The 15,458-nt window shown below is 40.8% G+C and overlaps 1 protein-coding gene across 3 annotated transcripts in view; it reads left to right on the top strand.

Annotated features, from left to right (window-relative positions):
• The window catches only part of DCLK1 (doublecortin like kinase 1), a 325,416-nt gene that overhangs the window by 164,640 nt on the left and 145,318 nt on the right, over positions 1-15,458 (top strand). For all 3 annotated transcript variants that reach the window (XM_074959609.1, XM_074959603.1, XM_074959621.1), the window contains exon 4: positions 4,851-4,950. In XM_074959609.1, coding sequence (XP_074815710.1) covers positions 4,851-4,950 — 100 coding nt within the window. The remainder of the gene's footprint in view (positions 1-4,850; positions 4,951-15,458) is intronic.

Here is a 15,458-nt window from a genome sequence, read left to right as displayed (position 1 = left end):
AACACAAAATGGAGGTTGAGGAACATGTCCATTATTGAAGTAAACAGCTATTAAAATTACTAATTGCATGGATGAGCTCTCAGTTCTCTTGCTTCAGGGCACAAACAGTTCAACAGTGGGATCAGAAAGAAATTTACTCCTCTGGTATAGCAGTGCACAATTAAATGCACGATTGAGGGGGTAGAGGTTTGATTACATCTGATTGGCAGCAGGATACCAGGGCATTTTGGCTGTTCAGTATGGAAATTCACTGGTCTGTGACTCTTGATTATAATGATGGTGACTTGTGCTGATATAATAATGTGAGATTGTTTACTTGTTTCTGAGGCATTAGGCTAATATGTGACACCACAAGCATCTGGTAAAGACACAATAGCTATGTAGCTTTTGGCTGTTTTTGAACCAAACGGTGCCAACAGTAACATGTTCTGTTCATTTACAGAGGGCACTCTTGTAAAGAGAATCACCATAAAAAATGCTGCTTTGCTGAAAGGCTTTCACAGCTTGATGATGTAATTGTCACCATGGAGATTTCATTCCAACAGAAAAGAATAAATTCTGTGTGGTTCTACTTTTGAAATGTGTAAACAGCAGATACCTTCTAATGCCTTTTGTCTAAATCTTCACCTTGTAAGATAACTTGGACCAGAACATAGGAAAGGAAGTCTATATATGTTAATGGCAAATTTTATTTTTCATAAACAGCCTGATCTCCAGGGATGAGATGTACATAATGGCAGATTAATGAAGTGGGCATGAATAACAGACTTTGAGCCAAAGACAATAGGGAGGGAAGTATACTTCCCTCAGATTTGAGAGAATTATTCAAACACACTGCTCTGTGAATTTCAGTTGAAGTCTGATTCTCTTTCTTTAAAGAGGAGCTGCCTTTCTGTATTCTCCTGTGGTCCATGTTGAAGGCAGCAGGCAGAGACTGCTTTAAAATTTGCATTTTAGTGTTGACGTAATACTTTTCGGAAGCATTGTCAGTTTGCCTGGGCAACTTGTTTCACAGTAATGACCTGTAAAAGGAGCCAGGTGCAGGCTGATTACTCTCTGATTCAAACAAAGCCAAGAAACCACTCTGGATGTGTAACAGCTGATCACTTTGTTTATCTTTCTCTGGCATAGTCTCTCAAGGGAAGTCCTATCTCTTGACTCATTTATAACTAAACTACTGAAAAATATACTTTAGGGAGCAATCTTGCACTGACTGGGGGGATGAACAAGATGACATAAAAGGTCTCTTCTATCTCTGAATGTGTTATGATTATTCAAGAGCAGACAATGGGTATCAGTTACAATTTTACCATCCTAATGCATTACATGATACTGGCAATGATTCAGCCAAGTGAATGTCACCAGACTTCTTAGGGTTTGTCTAAAGAATTTTGGAGCAAGCTTTCCATTTTGGGTGAATGGTCTTGTGTTAGGGAAGCTCATGCTAGCAGTCGAAAAACAACTGTATAACAGCACTTTAAAGCTGTAGTTTCGGCTGGATCTTCGGCTATGAAGCCTAGCCAAGGCATTACTTACGTTGAGTGGGTTATTTTGTGTTTAGCTTAATTCTGCTCCTAATAGACATCAGTTAAATCAATTTTAAACCATGTTTAAATCATTTTTTAGAATTTCCATTTAGCCTTATGCACTAACTGTGATTTTAAATCATACCTGTAGTAAAAGCAGTGCAACTTTGTGTGTAGACAAACTCCAAGTGAACAGTGTTCTGATTACTATTACTTATTTGCTAAAGTCTGCTACTGTGCTTAGGGCTGTACAAAACACACAAGTGTGACAGATTTATGTTACTAATCTGCCTGGGGCTTCAGGTGATCAGCCTGATGCCGCAGGATCTTTAGGGAGGAGATGATGCAGCACACCACCTAACTGAGTTTTAAAGCTTTATTGATAAAATAATAAAATAACAGCAGAGAGCGCAGGGTGTGAGGGGGTTCCCCACGTCACTCAGAGGAAGGAAGAAAGCATTAGTGCCCCAAGCCCGAACCCACTTTCGTACTCACACTGGCCAGGCATGGGTGTAACATAAGGAGGGGGGAGGGGTGGACGGGAGTTCTTGTTCAGTGCACAGGTCGTTCAGGGTCCGCTGCCAATCTCCGAATTGCTCCAGCTCTCAGGAGGGTTTTAAGTCCTGGGCTCCTTTGGGGGTGTTCCATTTGGCAACCTCTGTTCCTTGTGCTCTTTGTGCCAGTCCAAAGCAGCTTTCTGTGGTCTTCTCTGCTTTCCCAAAACACAAGGGCTCCAGGGATGTGCAGCTCTGCTCCCCCCCTTCGTCGCCTCACCTGTGTTTTCCATTTCTGCAGCCCTGGTTCAGTGTACTTTTTCTTTTTTCGTGGCTGGCTGAGAGATAAACGCAGCTTCAGACTTTTCCTCTAGTGCCGTGACCTTGGACTGGGGCCAAGGTCTTATCGTCGGACTGAGCTTGCTAGCTACAGTGTTGAGTTAACCCGTTCTCTGCTCTCTTTCTCCTTCCCCCTTTGGCCTCTCGCAGCCTGCAAAAGAATGTTCCAGTCCCCACTCACATCTTTGACCCTTCCCAAATTGCCCTGTGATGCTTGCAACAACGTTAGCAATATACAATGCTGATCTGCCTCCCACTGAGGGGGGCAAGTCGGGGTGTGACACAAGTAAAGTCTGCCATTCCCCCATAAAATGTAAAACCTAGAAGATACACACTCAGGAAACAAGGTGGAAATAGAGTATTGGTACTTCTTAAATGAAGTTCTAAAACTCAGTACGTTTGTGAGTATTGCGGCAAGGATGGGTGCTTTAAAAGGAACTTGACTGAAGAGAGGGTTGAGGTTTGCAAATTTTTTAGGAAGGGTGTGCCATGAGTGGGATCAGTGTGAAGAAAAAGCAGAGTTGGGAAGTAGGAAGAAATGACAAAAGAGGTATTTGAGGCTTGCATCATTGGTGGAGTTGAGGGGGGAAACACAATAAGAGGTTAGGTGGTACATGTAGGCTAGTGCTCCAGTGCCAAGGTGATGGGTGTGGTGTGAAAACTTAGATAGAAATGCAGTTTAAGGACTTGAAGGTAAGGATGAAAAATGTGAACTCTACACGCTGCTTAAGTGGCAAGTCAGTGGAGAGAGACAGACTACTGCATCTCAGTTACTCCTTTTTTGTCTGCTTCTGATCTAGCCTGAAGCATTCTATGTCACAAATCTGCCATGGTCAAAAGGTGTCTATCCATCTATCCAACTATCAATCTGTTTTTAAGGTTCTCCATGTAAATAGACTATTACCTTTCAAAAATCCTCAAGCCTTTTGAACTTCCCCATGAGGTGTGGTACCATGGTTCTGCATGAGAGATGTATAACCATTGTCTTTCCAGTCATTAATGTTCCTCTGCTAAAAACAAGAACAACAATCCCTTCAGAAACCTACCCACCCTCAGCGGTTAATTTGGTCAAATAGGGATCTTTTAATGAAGTAGACACTGAAGGCAGGTGTTTCCTGCTTTGCATGGTACAGGGATGTGGTTCAGTGGGGCAGCTCTCTTCTCCTCTTGATAACCATTACAGCTCCTATTTCTGCCATCGGTCCTCTTCCAATCTTGTCATTCTGAATTCACCTGCTCTCCCATATTATTGTGGAACTCATAAAAAGTGAGTCTGCTCCCTTTGCTGGCGGTGCAGCATGACTGGATAAATGAACGCTTTTCATAGAACTCTTCTGTCCAGATGTTGGTACAAAAAAATTTAGTTTTAAGGTGTTATATAAAGAAAAAAATTTTAAAATGTGGTCCCGCGTTCTTTGCCAGATGTGGGGCAGCCAGAAAGAATATCATTGTTTACCACATCAAAAAGAATAAAATCACCAGGAGGTAATGATGTTGAAGTTCCTAAAAGGATATTACAAGTAATATAACTTTAAAAGCTCTTCTCTAATCTAATCTATATAATTCACACTGTGCCCTTTGTTTTTTAAAAGGTAGTTAGATTTCTAATTTGTTTTTAGACGTTGTCAAAACAGGATCAAAATGGCCAAAAGACAGAATTTGGGAACATTGCCAATCTTTTGCTGGAGCTAGTGAAATAATTGTAGAGAATGGAAAAATTAAACCTTTTATTTAAAGTGAAGTTAAGAGTGAATATAATGAAATACGGCTTTGGGTAAGGACATCTCAGCTATGAACACTAATCTACCCTACCCCGATTCTGACTTTCTATATCAGCTCTTTTTTTTTTTTTTTTAAATCTTTTGCTCAACATGAAGTCAAATTCCTGGCTGGTACTGACCTGATTGCTCAGAGGTATGCCTGCTAGAAGGTGGTTCACATTTCTATGGGTTGCTGTTTGGAGGAGGTGAAGGGGATAGTGGCAGAGAATATGTAACTGCTCTAAATGGGGTTTTCCCCCTTTTCAGTTAGCCTGGAGAAACTGACAAGGCATATCTTCATTGTCACACAGCTTTTGTTGAAATAGCCACAGTAAATTTTGCCTGAAAAACTGTTAGCTGATTACCTGCTGTCAAAGAATATAAATGTGAACTGTAAAAGCAAATTAATTATGTGGTAGCTACTGACTGCAACCTCATATGGAAACAAAAGGCTCTAACCTCATACCATAGTGATACATCTTGTAGTAAATGTGACATTTAGGTCATGCTATCTTCTTTAGATCTCTCTTCCAGCAGTGTCCATAAAAATGTTTCTTACTCATAACAGATGGTCAAAGCACTGCTTTGAAATTTCTCTGGAGAAGAGTCTTGGTTGATTTCATTAGGCTTGAAGAGTGTTCATGCAGCTATAGACTTGGAGGAATTTATTGTTATAATTATTATTATGAAAGATTGCATGTTGAATGTATTCCTTTCCTTTTCCTTTGCAGGTGATCTGCCTTCAGGATTTCTTTGGTGATGATGACATTTTTATTGCATGTGGACCAGAAAAGTTCCGTTACCAGGATGATTTCTTGCTAGATGAAAGTGGTAAGAAAATAGCACATTTTAAAAAAGACACAATATTAAAGTGTGGGGTAGCTTTCCAGATCTTATTTAGCCTGTAAAATAAGGCCAAAACGGTGTCAGCTCAGACTACAATACTAGTTTTAGATACAAAATCAGGATGTCTGTTCTTTAATTTCGATTTCTAATACAGAAAACAAAAATAACTGAAAGCTTACGATGGGGTTAATAAGGGCCAGTTATCAGCTAACTCAAAACAAATCCCTATTAAAAACAAGTTCATAGTAATTTTTATAGGAAATGGGGGTGGTGTGAATGGTTAAACTCCCATTTTATATGGTCTTTATTTTAAATCAAATTTGAATGGTCATAGATCTTCTACTTGTCCTTCTTGGCTTATCTCCCATGTACGTCTATTCTAGTTTGACATCACAGAATTGCTTAAAATTGTCTCTTCCTCCCAACCCCAGTAAGTGCTTTCCTCCTAGCCACTCCCATCTTAAATTTTTGGAATCTGGATTTTGGTAACACCCCAGGATTAGCATGAAAAAGGAAGCTATGTTGTATATGGAAGCCAGTTAATAATGATAAATTAAGACAAACTCCCCACAGAAAACTAAATGAAATCTGTGTTCATGTAAAAGTCTCTCGGAATCTGATTGTGTAACTTCACAAGAGCAAATAGACCTTAGAGGAAAACATGTTTTTGGTCTGAACTTGCCTACCCTTTATTAAAGGATGTTTCTAAGTGCTGGACCATGAGTAGCAGCCAAGGAACCGTAAGTTGTCTTGCGCATAAGGAGAACATAAAATAAAAAAAGGGCTGCCAATTATCTCATTCATTTGTGATGTAGTTCAGGAACCGATGAAAGGGCTTGTTTTTCCTTCTTCTTGTCCAGATTTTTTCCTCAGCAGCTGGATGAATGTATCTTCAGCACCTTGTTTTCCTCTTTAAATAATTTATAACATAATATCTGAGTCTAACAGGAGAGTCCTTTACTTAGAATAAGGAGAAATGCACAGATATTCATTGTAGATATGTTTAAGAATTACTACTTTCTGATCTTTATATAATATATATATATGTTCAACATATAATAGAAAATGCAATTGTATTTGTCTGACTAATTGAATTGGAAGGTTTGGAGGTTTTTTTGTTTTTTGTTTTTGGGGTTTTTTTTGTTTATCTAGATCCGGACTTTTGTGCTTTTGGAGGGTGGGGAAAATCCTTTATCAGTACCTATTTTATAAGCTGGGAGATGTGTGTGAAAAAATAGGTAATACATACTGGTAAGCAAGGAAAGTTAACATTCTGAAGCACATGCGCACACTCACATGTACACGCCTTACATCTGTATAGAACCTTTCATTATAGAGCTAATGTGAACATTTTACACAAGGACTGGTCTGTCCTACATTGACATGTACTGTAGCCTCCTCTGAGGTGCAGTATGGTAACTGTTGAACAGTAACAGACAAATTTAGGACAGGAGTTGAAGATGCAAGGGCAATTTATTAGGCAGCAATACAGTTTCCCAAGCTGGAATGTAGCCAGGACAGTAGTGCTAACATTGCCCTTACTCATGTGAAGAGAGCCAAGTGATCTTTAATGACCAGGACCGCCATTTTGTCTTATCTGCCCCTGCACAGTGTCTCTTAGCACCACTCTGTAACCTTTGTACAGTGCTGACTTGGAGGGAAAAGTTTCAGAGTAACAGCCGTGTTAGTCTGTATTCGCAAAAAGAAAAGGAGTACTTGTGGCACCTTAGAGACTAACCAATTTATTTGAGCATAAGCTTTCGTGAGCTACAGCTCACTTCATCGGATGCATACTGTGGAAAGCATAGAAGATCTTTTTATACACACAAAGCATGAAGAAATGGGTGTTTACCACTACAAAAGGTTTTCTCTCCCCCCACCCCACTCTCCTGCTGGTAATAGCTTATCTAAAGTGATCACTCTCCTTACAATGTGTATGATAATCGAGTTGGGGGGGAGGGGAGAAAACCTGGATTTGTGCTGGAAATGGCCCAACTCGATTATCATACACATTGTAAGGAGAGTGATCTCTTTAGATAAGCTATTACCAGCAGGAGAGTGGGGTGGGGGGAGAGAAAACCTTTTGTAGTGGTAAACACCCATTTCTTCATGCTTTGTGTGTATAAAAAGATCTTCTATACTTTCCACAGTATGCATCCGATGAAGTGAGCTGTAGCTCACGAAAGCTTATGCTCAAATAAATTGGTTAGTCTCTAACGTGCCACAAGTACTCCTTTTCTTTTTGGAGGGAAAAGGGGCAGCTACGTTCCCAAACTCCTTCATGTAGATGTTTTGTGGAGGTCTCCTATCAAAGTGTCGACTTGGCCTGACTCTCTATGGTTCAGTTTGGCTGACATAATAGCATCCTGTCTGCAAGGATGTAGTGTGTGTTTTTGGAACGTTTACACTTAAACCTTTATTGTCTAGGGACAAAATAAAAATAAGCTGTAAATCCTCATGTGCTAGTGGGGCACTGTGTTTGCTTGTCAAATATAGAGAGCTTCAATGAACAGTCACAGTTTTTATGTTAGGAATTAGTAAACATAATAAAATCTGACCCCAAAATACATTTTTGTTTCATTGCAAGGTGTGAAGTTTTGCAGCCTCTTAATTAGTTCAGCATTTTTTCTTAGGTTTTTACAATGCTGAATTTGCCCAAGTAGCCTACAGTTGATGGCTGACACACCCACCCACACTTTCCAGAGATTAATCTCCCTAGGGCTCTCAAGCTGTTACAGATTAAATAAGTGAGCTTTCCAAAAAGTTTGTTTTGAAATAGTGCAAAAATTATTTATCAAAAGTCTGAGTTGCATTAAGATTATTAGCAATGATTGAGTTTCACTCCAAATGGGTGAGAATTGGTAGGTCTGCCTCAGTTTCCCTGGAATGCTGCTGGAAATATCACTCCAATAGGTTTTTTCACTACATTTCTGGTACTTCCTGATTACAGCCAGATCATAAGAACTATACTTGTTAGTTTGGCCTAAAAAAAGGAAGTGAAGAGGAACATGACTTGAAGAAACTGAAGGTGGAGGGTGGGAAATTAATAGTCAAAGCTTTTTTGAACTGTAATGTTCTACTTACTTTTATTCCTATTTTATCAGGAAAAAATGCCCATCCTTAGCTCAGTGTTTCCCTTACTTGTTTTAATCTGATATGAAAAGGCATTGCATACCCATCAGCGATCAACTTGGGGAGCGCCTTTAGTTATTCATTCCTCTTAGAGGGAAATATATAGTTTGTATTGCATGGTAAGTGCTTTGATTCTCTATTCCTTGACATTAACTTCTAGGTATGGTACTCAGATTTCATCCTGTTAAAATACACAGTAAATAAAGACCCCACCACCAGACTTCCTGGCAACCATGTCAATATTTGATCTAATTGGTAGCTCACCCTTCCATGAATAAGAGTATAGCTGAGCCAAAGACTATGGGTGGGTTCATCTTAACACTGAGGAGTAGATATTCGTGGTTTTCCAAATTTCAGTGATTAAATGGTATTCTGTTCATTATTTGATTTTATTTAAAAATTTAGCGGAACATTCTGATATCTATCTACTTTCTATATTTAAAGAAAACTGGCACTTTGTAAATACTGATTTTGTGCTATATTACCTCTGTGATATATATAGCCACATATGCAGCTGTAGTAGCTGCTATGTGGGAGGCCCAGGTACTTCAGTCAAGGAGCTGTATTGACCTTGTTTCTGAAGTTGTTTGCTGGCAATAGGATTATATAACAACTGGCAAAAGGTCAAATACCTTTTATGCATTGTCTTGGCTTTCCCAAGGACCTGTACACACAGGGTGTCATCTTGTGATTGCAAAACATCAACATCAAATATATGCACTAAAATCTCCTAGTTCAGGACTCTTTTTATGTGGCAAATGATCAAACAAAGAAAAAAAGGGATTATCAATGAAGTACATTCAACTTCAGTCAGATTATCAAGCAAATATGAAACTTCCTCAGTTCTCCAACCCTCATTAGTCTTTCCAATTTCAAGTGTATCTGACACCTTAGAATATAGCCATAGTCATCTTTGTGGCAGGAGCATGAATAGTTCACTATTTTAGGTACTCTTCTTTTGAGCACAAAATTGCCAGGATTGCTGATGAAAACTGCCTGATGAACATGGGGTTCTTAAACAAGAATATAAATAAAAAGAACAGAGTAATGGCAAGAGGACAGCTTGTTATAATACCACTTTATGTTGACAGAGAGCCTATGGTGCTAGATCTAGAGTCTACCTGAGTTTGTACAAACTCCCAATGCCAGGTCTTCTTTCTTAGTGCTGTAAAACATCTGTAAAAAGTTGTGTGGTTTGGTGATGTAATATGTTTAATTTTCATCTGTTGCTAAAGTTGGTTCAGTGCTTCGAAGCTATAAGCATCACACAGTATAAGTGTAAAAGTCTTGTTCATCTCCTATTGAGACACCTCCTTTAAAAAGGCTACTGCAAAACAGTCCAAATTAATATCTGCTGCCAAGCAGAGTTCAACAAATATAGAATGGGTGGATGCAAAAACAAGTTCAGATCACTTGACAAGAACAGATATTAATGTTAATGGAAACAGTGATGAAAATGATACTCTTCTAGGGAAGAAATAAGACTGGACTCTTTGAAACCTATTTCACCTTGACTTGCTGGCCAATGTTACTCTTTAGCCTAAGTTCTTTGCGCCAGCAGCTTTATTACATCCTCTTGCCAGGAGAAAACATTGTGCCAGGAAAATCTGATTACTATTTCACAAAGGAAAAAAAAAGGTTAGAAGTATCATGTTTATACCTGGTAAATTCCTGTAACCTTGATTATGTCCTGCCTGTGAAAGGGAGAAAGGGAAAAATCAATCACCATCCCCATCTGCTCTGATTTATAGAACACAGGCTGATGTGTTGAGCAGCTTTTTGGCTGGATGCAGGAGCAAGGAGCCTGCTGGCTTTGGCAACAGGAAAATTACCGTGGGTTCTCGAGACTCAGAGATATAACTGTACTTTCAACAGAGGCATACATATACAGTTTTCCAGTTCAGTGTGATGTTTTAATATGTTGTCAACTGCCAGGCTTGAGCGAGAGAGATTCTGTATATGAGGCAGAAACAAACTAGGGCGTGATGAGCTAGGCTTTTACTGTATATAGAGAACTTTTATTTTAAGAAAATGACAACTCTCCTCAGTACACTTTCCTACACGATGCAAGACTGTCCCACTCCGAGTTTTGTGGCAGTATATGATGAGTACAACAGCTCATTATTGACTTGCTCTGGCTCTTGTGGTATTGAAAAGTATCTTGGATTGCAGTTAATTGTTTAAAAAAGAGGTTGTGTTTCTCTTGACCTCTCAAAGTTGAAATGTTAGGAACAGACTGTTAGATGTATAAAAATCACTGTTGATATAATATTGAATAATAATCTATTAAATAAAGCCTTTTCCCTCTTCAGGAATTATCCACTAGCATTTTGATTATTTTATAAATATGTTCATTATTTGAATGTTTGAATGCTTTATGCAATCATACATATTTCATAATCCTACACTATATTTGCAAGCTATTTGCTTTGATTGTGCCTTTGACTATTCGGTATTATGTCTCTCTATATTTTGTGTGTCATAATTATTTCTGTAATGCACTTCACCTTTTTATCTAACACGCTTTCACAGAAATATGGGGTTAGAAGGGACCTCAAGAAATCATATAATCCATCCCTCTGTGCTGAGGCAGGACCAAGTATACTTAGACCATCCCTGACAGGTAGTTTATTTAACCTGTAATGAATCACCTCGAGTGGTGAGGATTCCACAACCTCCCTAGCTATCTGTGCAGTGTAGGTGTGCGTGATCAATAAGTTATAAGGCACTGGTTCTGCTCCCTGAGTTGATGATTAAACATTTTATAAACAGGAAGAAGGACATCAGAGAGTCACAAGAGCCACATGGACACTTAACAGCCTACACCTTCACGCAGACTATTTGCATGCATATTTACATAGCTGACACTTCCTATGAATGTTTCTGTGAACAAAAGGTTACCTCTGTCTAGTCACAGAAAATGATTGCTTAGCATTTATATTACTGTAGCCTGTCATCGAAGCCAATCAAATAAGATAGTTAAGTTGAAGCTAATTCACTTTGTAGGTTGAAGCAAACATTCTTTAATTGTTTTGCAGTATTTTTTTTAAAAATAGTTGGACTAAAACATTAATCAATAAAGGAGAGCTATTCAAAAAATCGAGTTATTTCCATTAAATATTTTGAATGACATTATTTTTGGAACTTTTTCACAGATAATTTTTGTTTTTTTTTAAATGAAAATTTTGTCAATTCTTTTGGTCAAAAGATCAAAACTTCACTGAAATCAAACTGTTTTCACAAAACCTTTCAAATTTGATGAAACTGTGTTTTTTCAAACTGGAAAAAAAATTAGTGTCAAAATTTCAACCAGCTCTAAATAAAAGGAAACAAATGTGAAGGTGTCCTTAGCATGAGATCAGCCATTATAGTGATGACCCTACAGCTATTGCAACAGTGATCAGTTAATGCCGAAATGCAGGCAGAATGTATTTGGTTTTATATTTTTTCATTTTTTAACTGTAACAGTATTTTATTCTTTTTTGTATCTTAACCTCTTGGACTTAATTTAGATACTGGGATATTGGAATTCATCATTGCGGGGAAGTGTTGTCACTATGAATGAGTAGCTCTTCTCCCCAACTTTAAGTATCTGTTATATTTTCAAATGCAAAAAGATTATGGTCCTGCTTCTAACTGGCAGTTCTATGCACAAATTAATGTATATGACTATGGATAAAGCAAGTAAAATTGGTATGCAGATCTTCATAAGTGTTTTGTGAGCACTTGAACCCCTAACTTGCTCATGTGATACCTGCTTTTGCACATATGACTTCTTGTTTTGCAGCCTAGGAGCCTCATCTGAGGCTTATGTGGTGCCCCATTCAAGTGCACAGAACAGGACTGTTCTTTTTGCTTTCTCAGGGCAATGACTCCTGACTATGTTAAGCTGCTTTGAGTGTGCTTGGAGGGACTTTCATCCATCCTTTCATTTGAGATTGATAAGATTGTAAAATAAAAGAAAAAAAACCCTACAAAGTAGTTGTGTCTTATGAATTAGCTGTGACTCAGTCTCCTCTGAGGCCCTTTAAGCTGTTCAGTGGCTAGATGATATAACTGTAATTTGAGGAAATAGAACAAACTTCTTCAAGTGATGGTCCCTATATTGATTCCAAACGTGGGTGCGCATGTGCGCCATGTGCTGGAGCTGGAAGGTTTTAGTAGCAGTGTCCACTGACCCACATGTGCATCGCGTATCCCCTCATGCTCTCAGCTGAGGATATAATAGGCTGTGCTGGTCAACGCCTGTCCAGTTCCCTCTTACTGCCATATGGCCTGAGTCAGAACCCCTGTTCCTTTGTGCTTTTAGCTTAACTAAGAGGGTGACCTTCCGTCTGTTTTTTTTTTTTCTTGTACGTAGTTGTAGATATCAGTTTTACTGTGTTTGGTATGTGTTCGTTGTTACAGTTAAGTTAGCATAGTTCTTCCCCCCACCCCCCATTTGGGGAAGTCCCCCACACACACAAACTCTTGGGGACTATGCCATGGCTTCCAGGCTTTAAAAACTGTGCCTCTTGCCTGTGTTCATTTTCTATGAGCAACAAGCACCAGCATTGTCTGTACTGCCTCGGCAAGGCCCACATTGTGGCCCATTTGTACTGTCTGGAAGTCATTCCTGCCCCATATGCGGGAAACTAGAGAACTTCACTTTTGGACGTCCTTAATGCTGCTTTGGGATCCGGGACCGGTGGAACTGGCAATGCAGTGTCCATCACCTGTGGTGAGAGCCCTTCCAACTACCTCCACAGCTCTGCATCCGGCGGTACCAAGGAAGTCAGGCAAGACCCACCATGAGACCAAGAAACATGGCCATGGGCATAAGAGCAGATCCCCTTTCAGGACTGCTCAGAAATGCAGCATGACCTCCCTGAGCCGTGCCAGGTCAGGTGAGAAGTCATGTGCCAATCCTGCTGGACCGGCTCCCAAACTCCCCTGCACAGAGGATAAGGAGAAGTGCAGGAAGGATCTGCTAATACAGGCATGTCTCTTGCCTATATCACCCACACCACTTGGACCTTGGGGGTTGCCCGATGTGACTCCTCATACTCTTGGTCACCTAGAACTGCTGCTGTGAATAGATCCTCAAGGACAGATGGGTACTAGAGATCATCCACCATGATACTATATAGAATTCCTGTCGCTTCCACATCATCAGCCCCACAGCTGTCCCCTGGGGGAACTCCTCCCATCAAGACCTCCTCCAACAAGAAGCTGATGCTCTTCTCCTCAAAGGCAGCATAGAGCTGGTCCCACCTCGCTACAGGGGAAGGGGTTCTAGTTCCTGTACTTCCTTATCCCAAGAAGGGCGGTGGGCCTTCGAGTACTCAATACCTTTATCCAGAAATCCAAATTCCATATGATGACGTTCACATCGATTACAGTAGAACCTCAGAGTTATGAACACCCTGGGAATGGAGGTTGTTCGGAACTCTGAACAAAACGTTATGGTGGTTCTTTCAAAAGTTTACTACTGAACATTGACTTAATACAGCTTTGAAACTTTACTATGCAGAAGAAAAACACTGCTTTTAACCATCTTAATTTAAATTAAACAGGCACAGAAACAGTTTCCTTACCGTATTCAATCTTTTTTAAACTTCCACTTTATTTTTTTAGTAGTTTACATTTATGTGTACTGTACTGTATTTTCTCCCCCCTGCCTCCCCCCTCTGCTACTGCCTGATAGCGTACTTCTGGTTCCAAATGAGGTGTGTGGTTGACCGGTCAATTCATAAGTCTGAGGTTCTACTGTATCCCTTCCCTCTCCCCAGGAGCCTGGTTTGTGGCTCTCGACATGAAAGATGCCTAACTTCCACATCACGACTGCCTGGACAGCAAAATCCTGATCGCCTGGCAAGTACTGTTGTCCTTCATGGGTAGTGGACTTGACCCTTCCCAGGTCCTGGTTGTTACTCCTTTCAAACCTCCTACACCACAAGCCATGCTCTCAACAGATGCCTTCCTCATGGTTTGAGGAGCTGACCTCGACTGCCATACTGCACAGTGTGTCTGGATGCCTTGGGAAGCCAGGATGCATATAAACGTCCTGGAGCTGTGGGCGGTCCACCTCAACTGCCTAGCATTTCTTCCCCTCATACAGGCCAAGGACATCCAATTACTCTCCTACAACTTTGCAGCAGTAGTTTACATCAAGAAACAGCGTGGTGCCAAGTCTCCCTAACTCTTCAGAATCCATCCACCTTTGGACTGGAGCATCAAATATCAAGTCTAACTCCAGGCCACATACCTCCCAGGCACCCAAAATGCCCTGGCAGATATGCTTAGCCGGACACACTGAACCACAAGTGGGAGCTGAAGGATGCCACACTCCAGTGCCTCTTCTGCCAGTGAGGCACCCCGCACTGGGACCTCTTTGCCACCTGAGAAAACCGCAAACTATGGGGGAGCACTCACAGGGTGACCCCCTTTTCTTTCTGTGGACAGGGTCCCTCCACTGTGACTTTTCACCCCTTCCCATTCTTCCACAAGTCCTGCACAAGGTCCGCCGGGATCAAGCAACTGTGGCCAAAATGGGGCTGTGAGGATCACATCAGTTTGGTTCAGACCTCCTAAATCTCTCCACTCACACACTACTGCACCTCTGCATGCTAACAGATCTCCTCATGCAAGACCAGGGCCGACTCCGACATCCTAATTCTGGCCCTCTTCGCCTCACAGCTTGGTTTTTGGATGAACTCAGGAATAGACAGAGCGTGCTCCACCACAGTGTGATGTCTCCTTACCTAGAGCAGGAGGGCATCCACCAGGGCCTGCTACTAGACAAAATGGAAGCGCTTCATCTCCTAGGCTCACCATCACCAATGCCCACTGCATATGATATCCATACCTATTGTCCTTGACTACTTTCTCAAACTCAGTCAGGCCTATCACTCAGATCCATATGGGTCCACCTAGCAACCCTCAGTGCCTTTCTCCCCATGATGGGCAGTGCTTTTGTGTTCACACCCTAACACCATGCACTTCCTAAAAGGTCTGCTGAACACCTTCCTGCCCATACTCAAACACACACCCTCATGGGACTTTAATCTCATTCTCTTCACGCTCATGAAACCACCCTTTGAGCCTTTGACAACTTCCTCCTTTTCCCATCTTTCCATGAAACTAACCTTCTTACCTTGGCTAGATGGGTCAGTGATGGCTGACCTGCCCTTACATCATCTATCACAAAGATAAAGTTTCCTTAGCTCTCCACCCTTAATTCCTTCCTAAAGTGCTGTCAGAGTTCCACCTAAATCAGTGTATCCACCTCCCGGAATTCCGCTCCAAACCCCGCACCTCCCACAAGGACAGGGGGCTCCACTCCCTCAACATCTGACGTGCACTGACATTATAACTTCACC

The sequence above is a fragment of the Natator depressus genome, chromosome 1 (genome assembly GCF_965152275.1).
Source record: "Natator depressus isolate rNatDep1 chromosome 1, rNatDep2.hap1, whole genome shotgun sequence".
Classification (NCBI taxonomy): domain Eukaryota; kingdom Metazoa; phylum Chordata; order Testudines; family Cheloniidae; genus Natator; species Natator depressus.
Note: the sequence above shows the minus strand (reverse complement) of the source record. Positions and strands in the feature narration are given on the sequence as shown.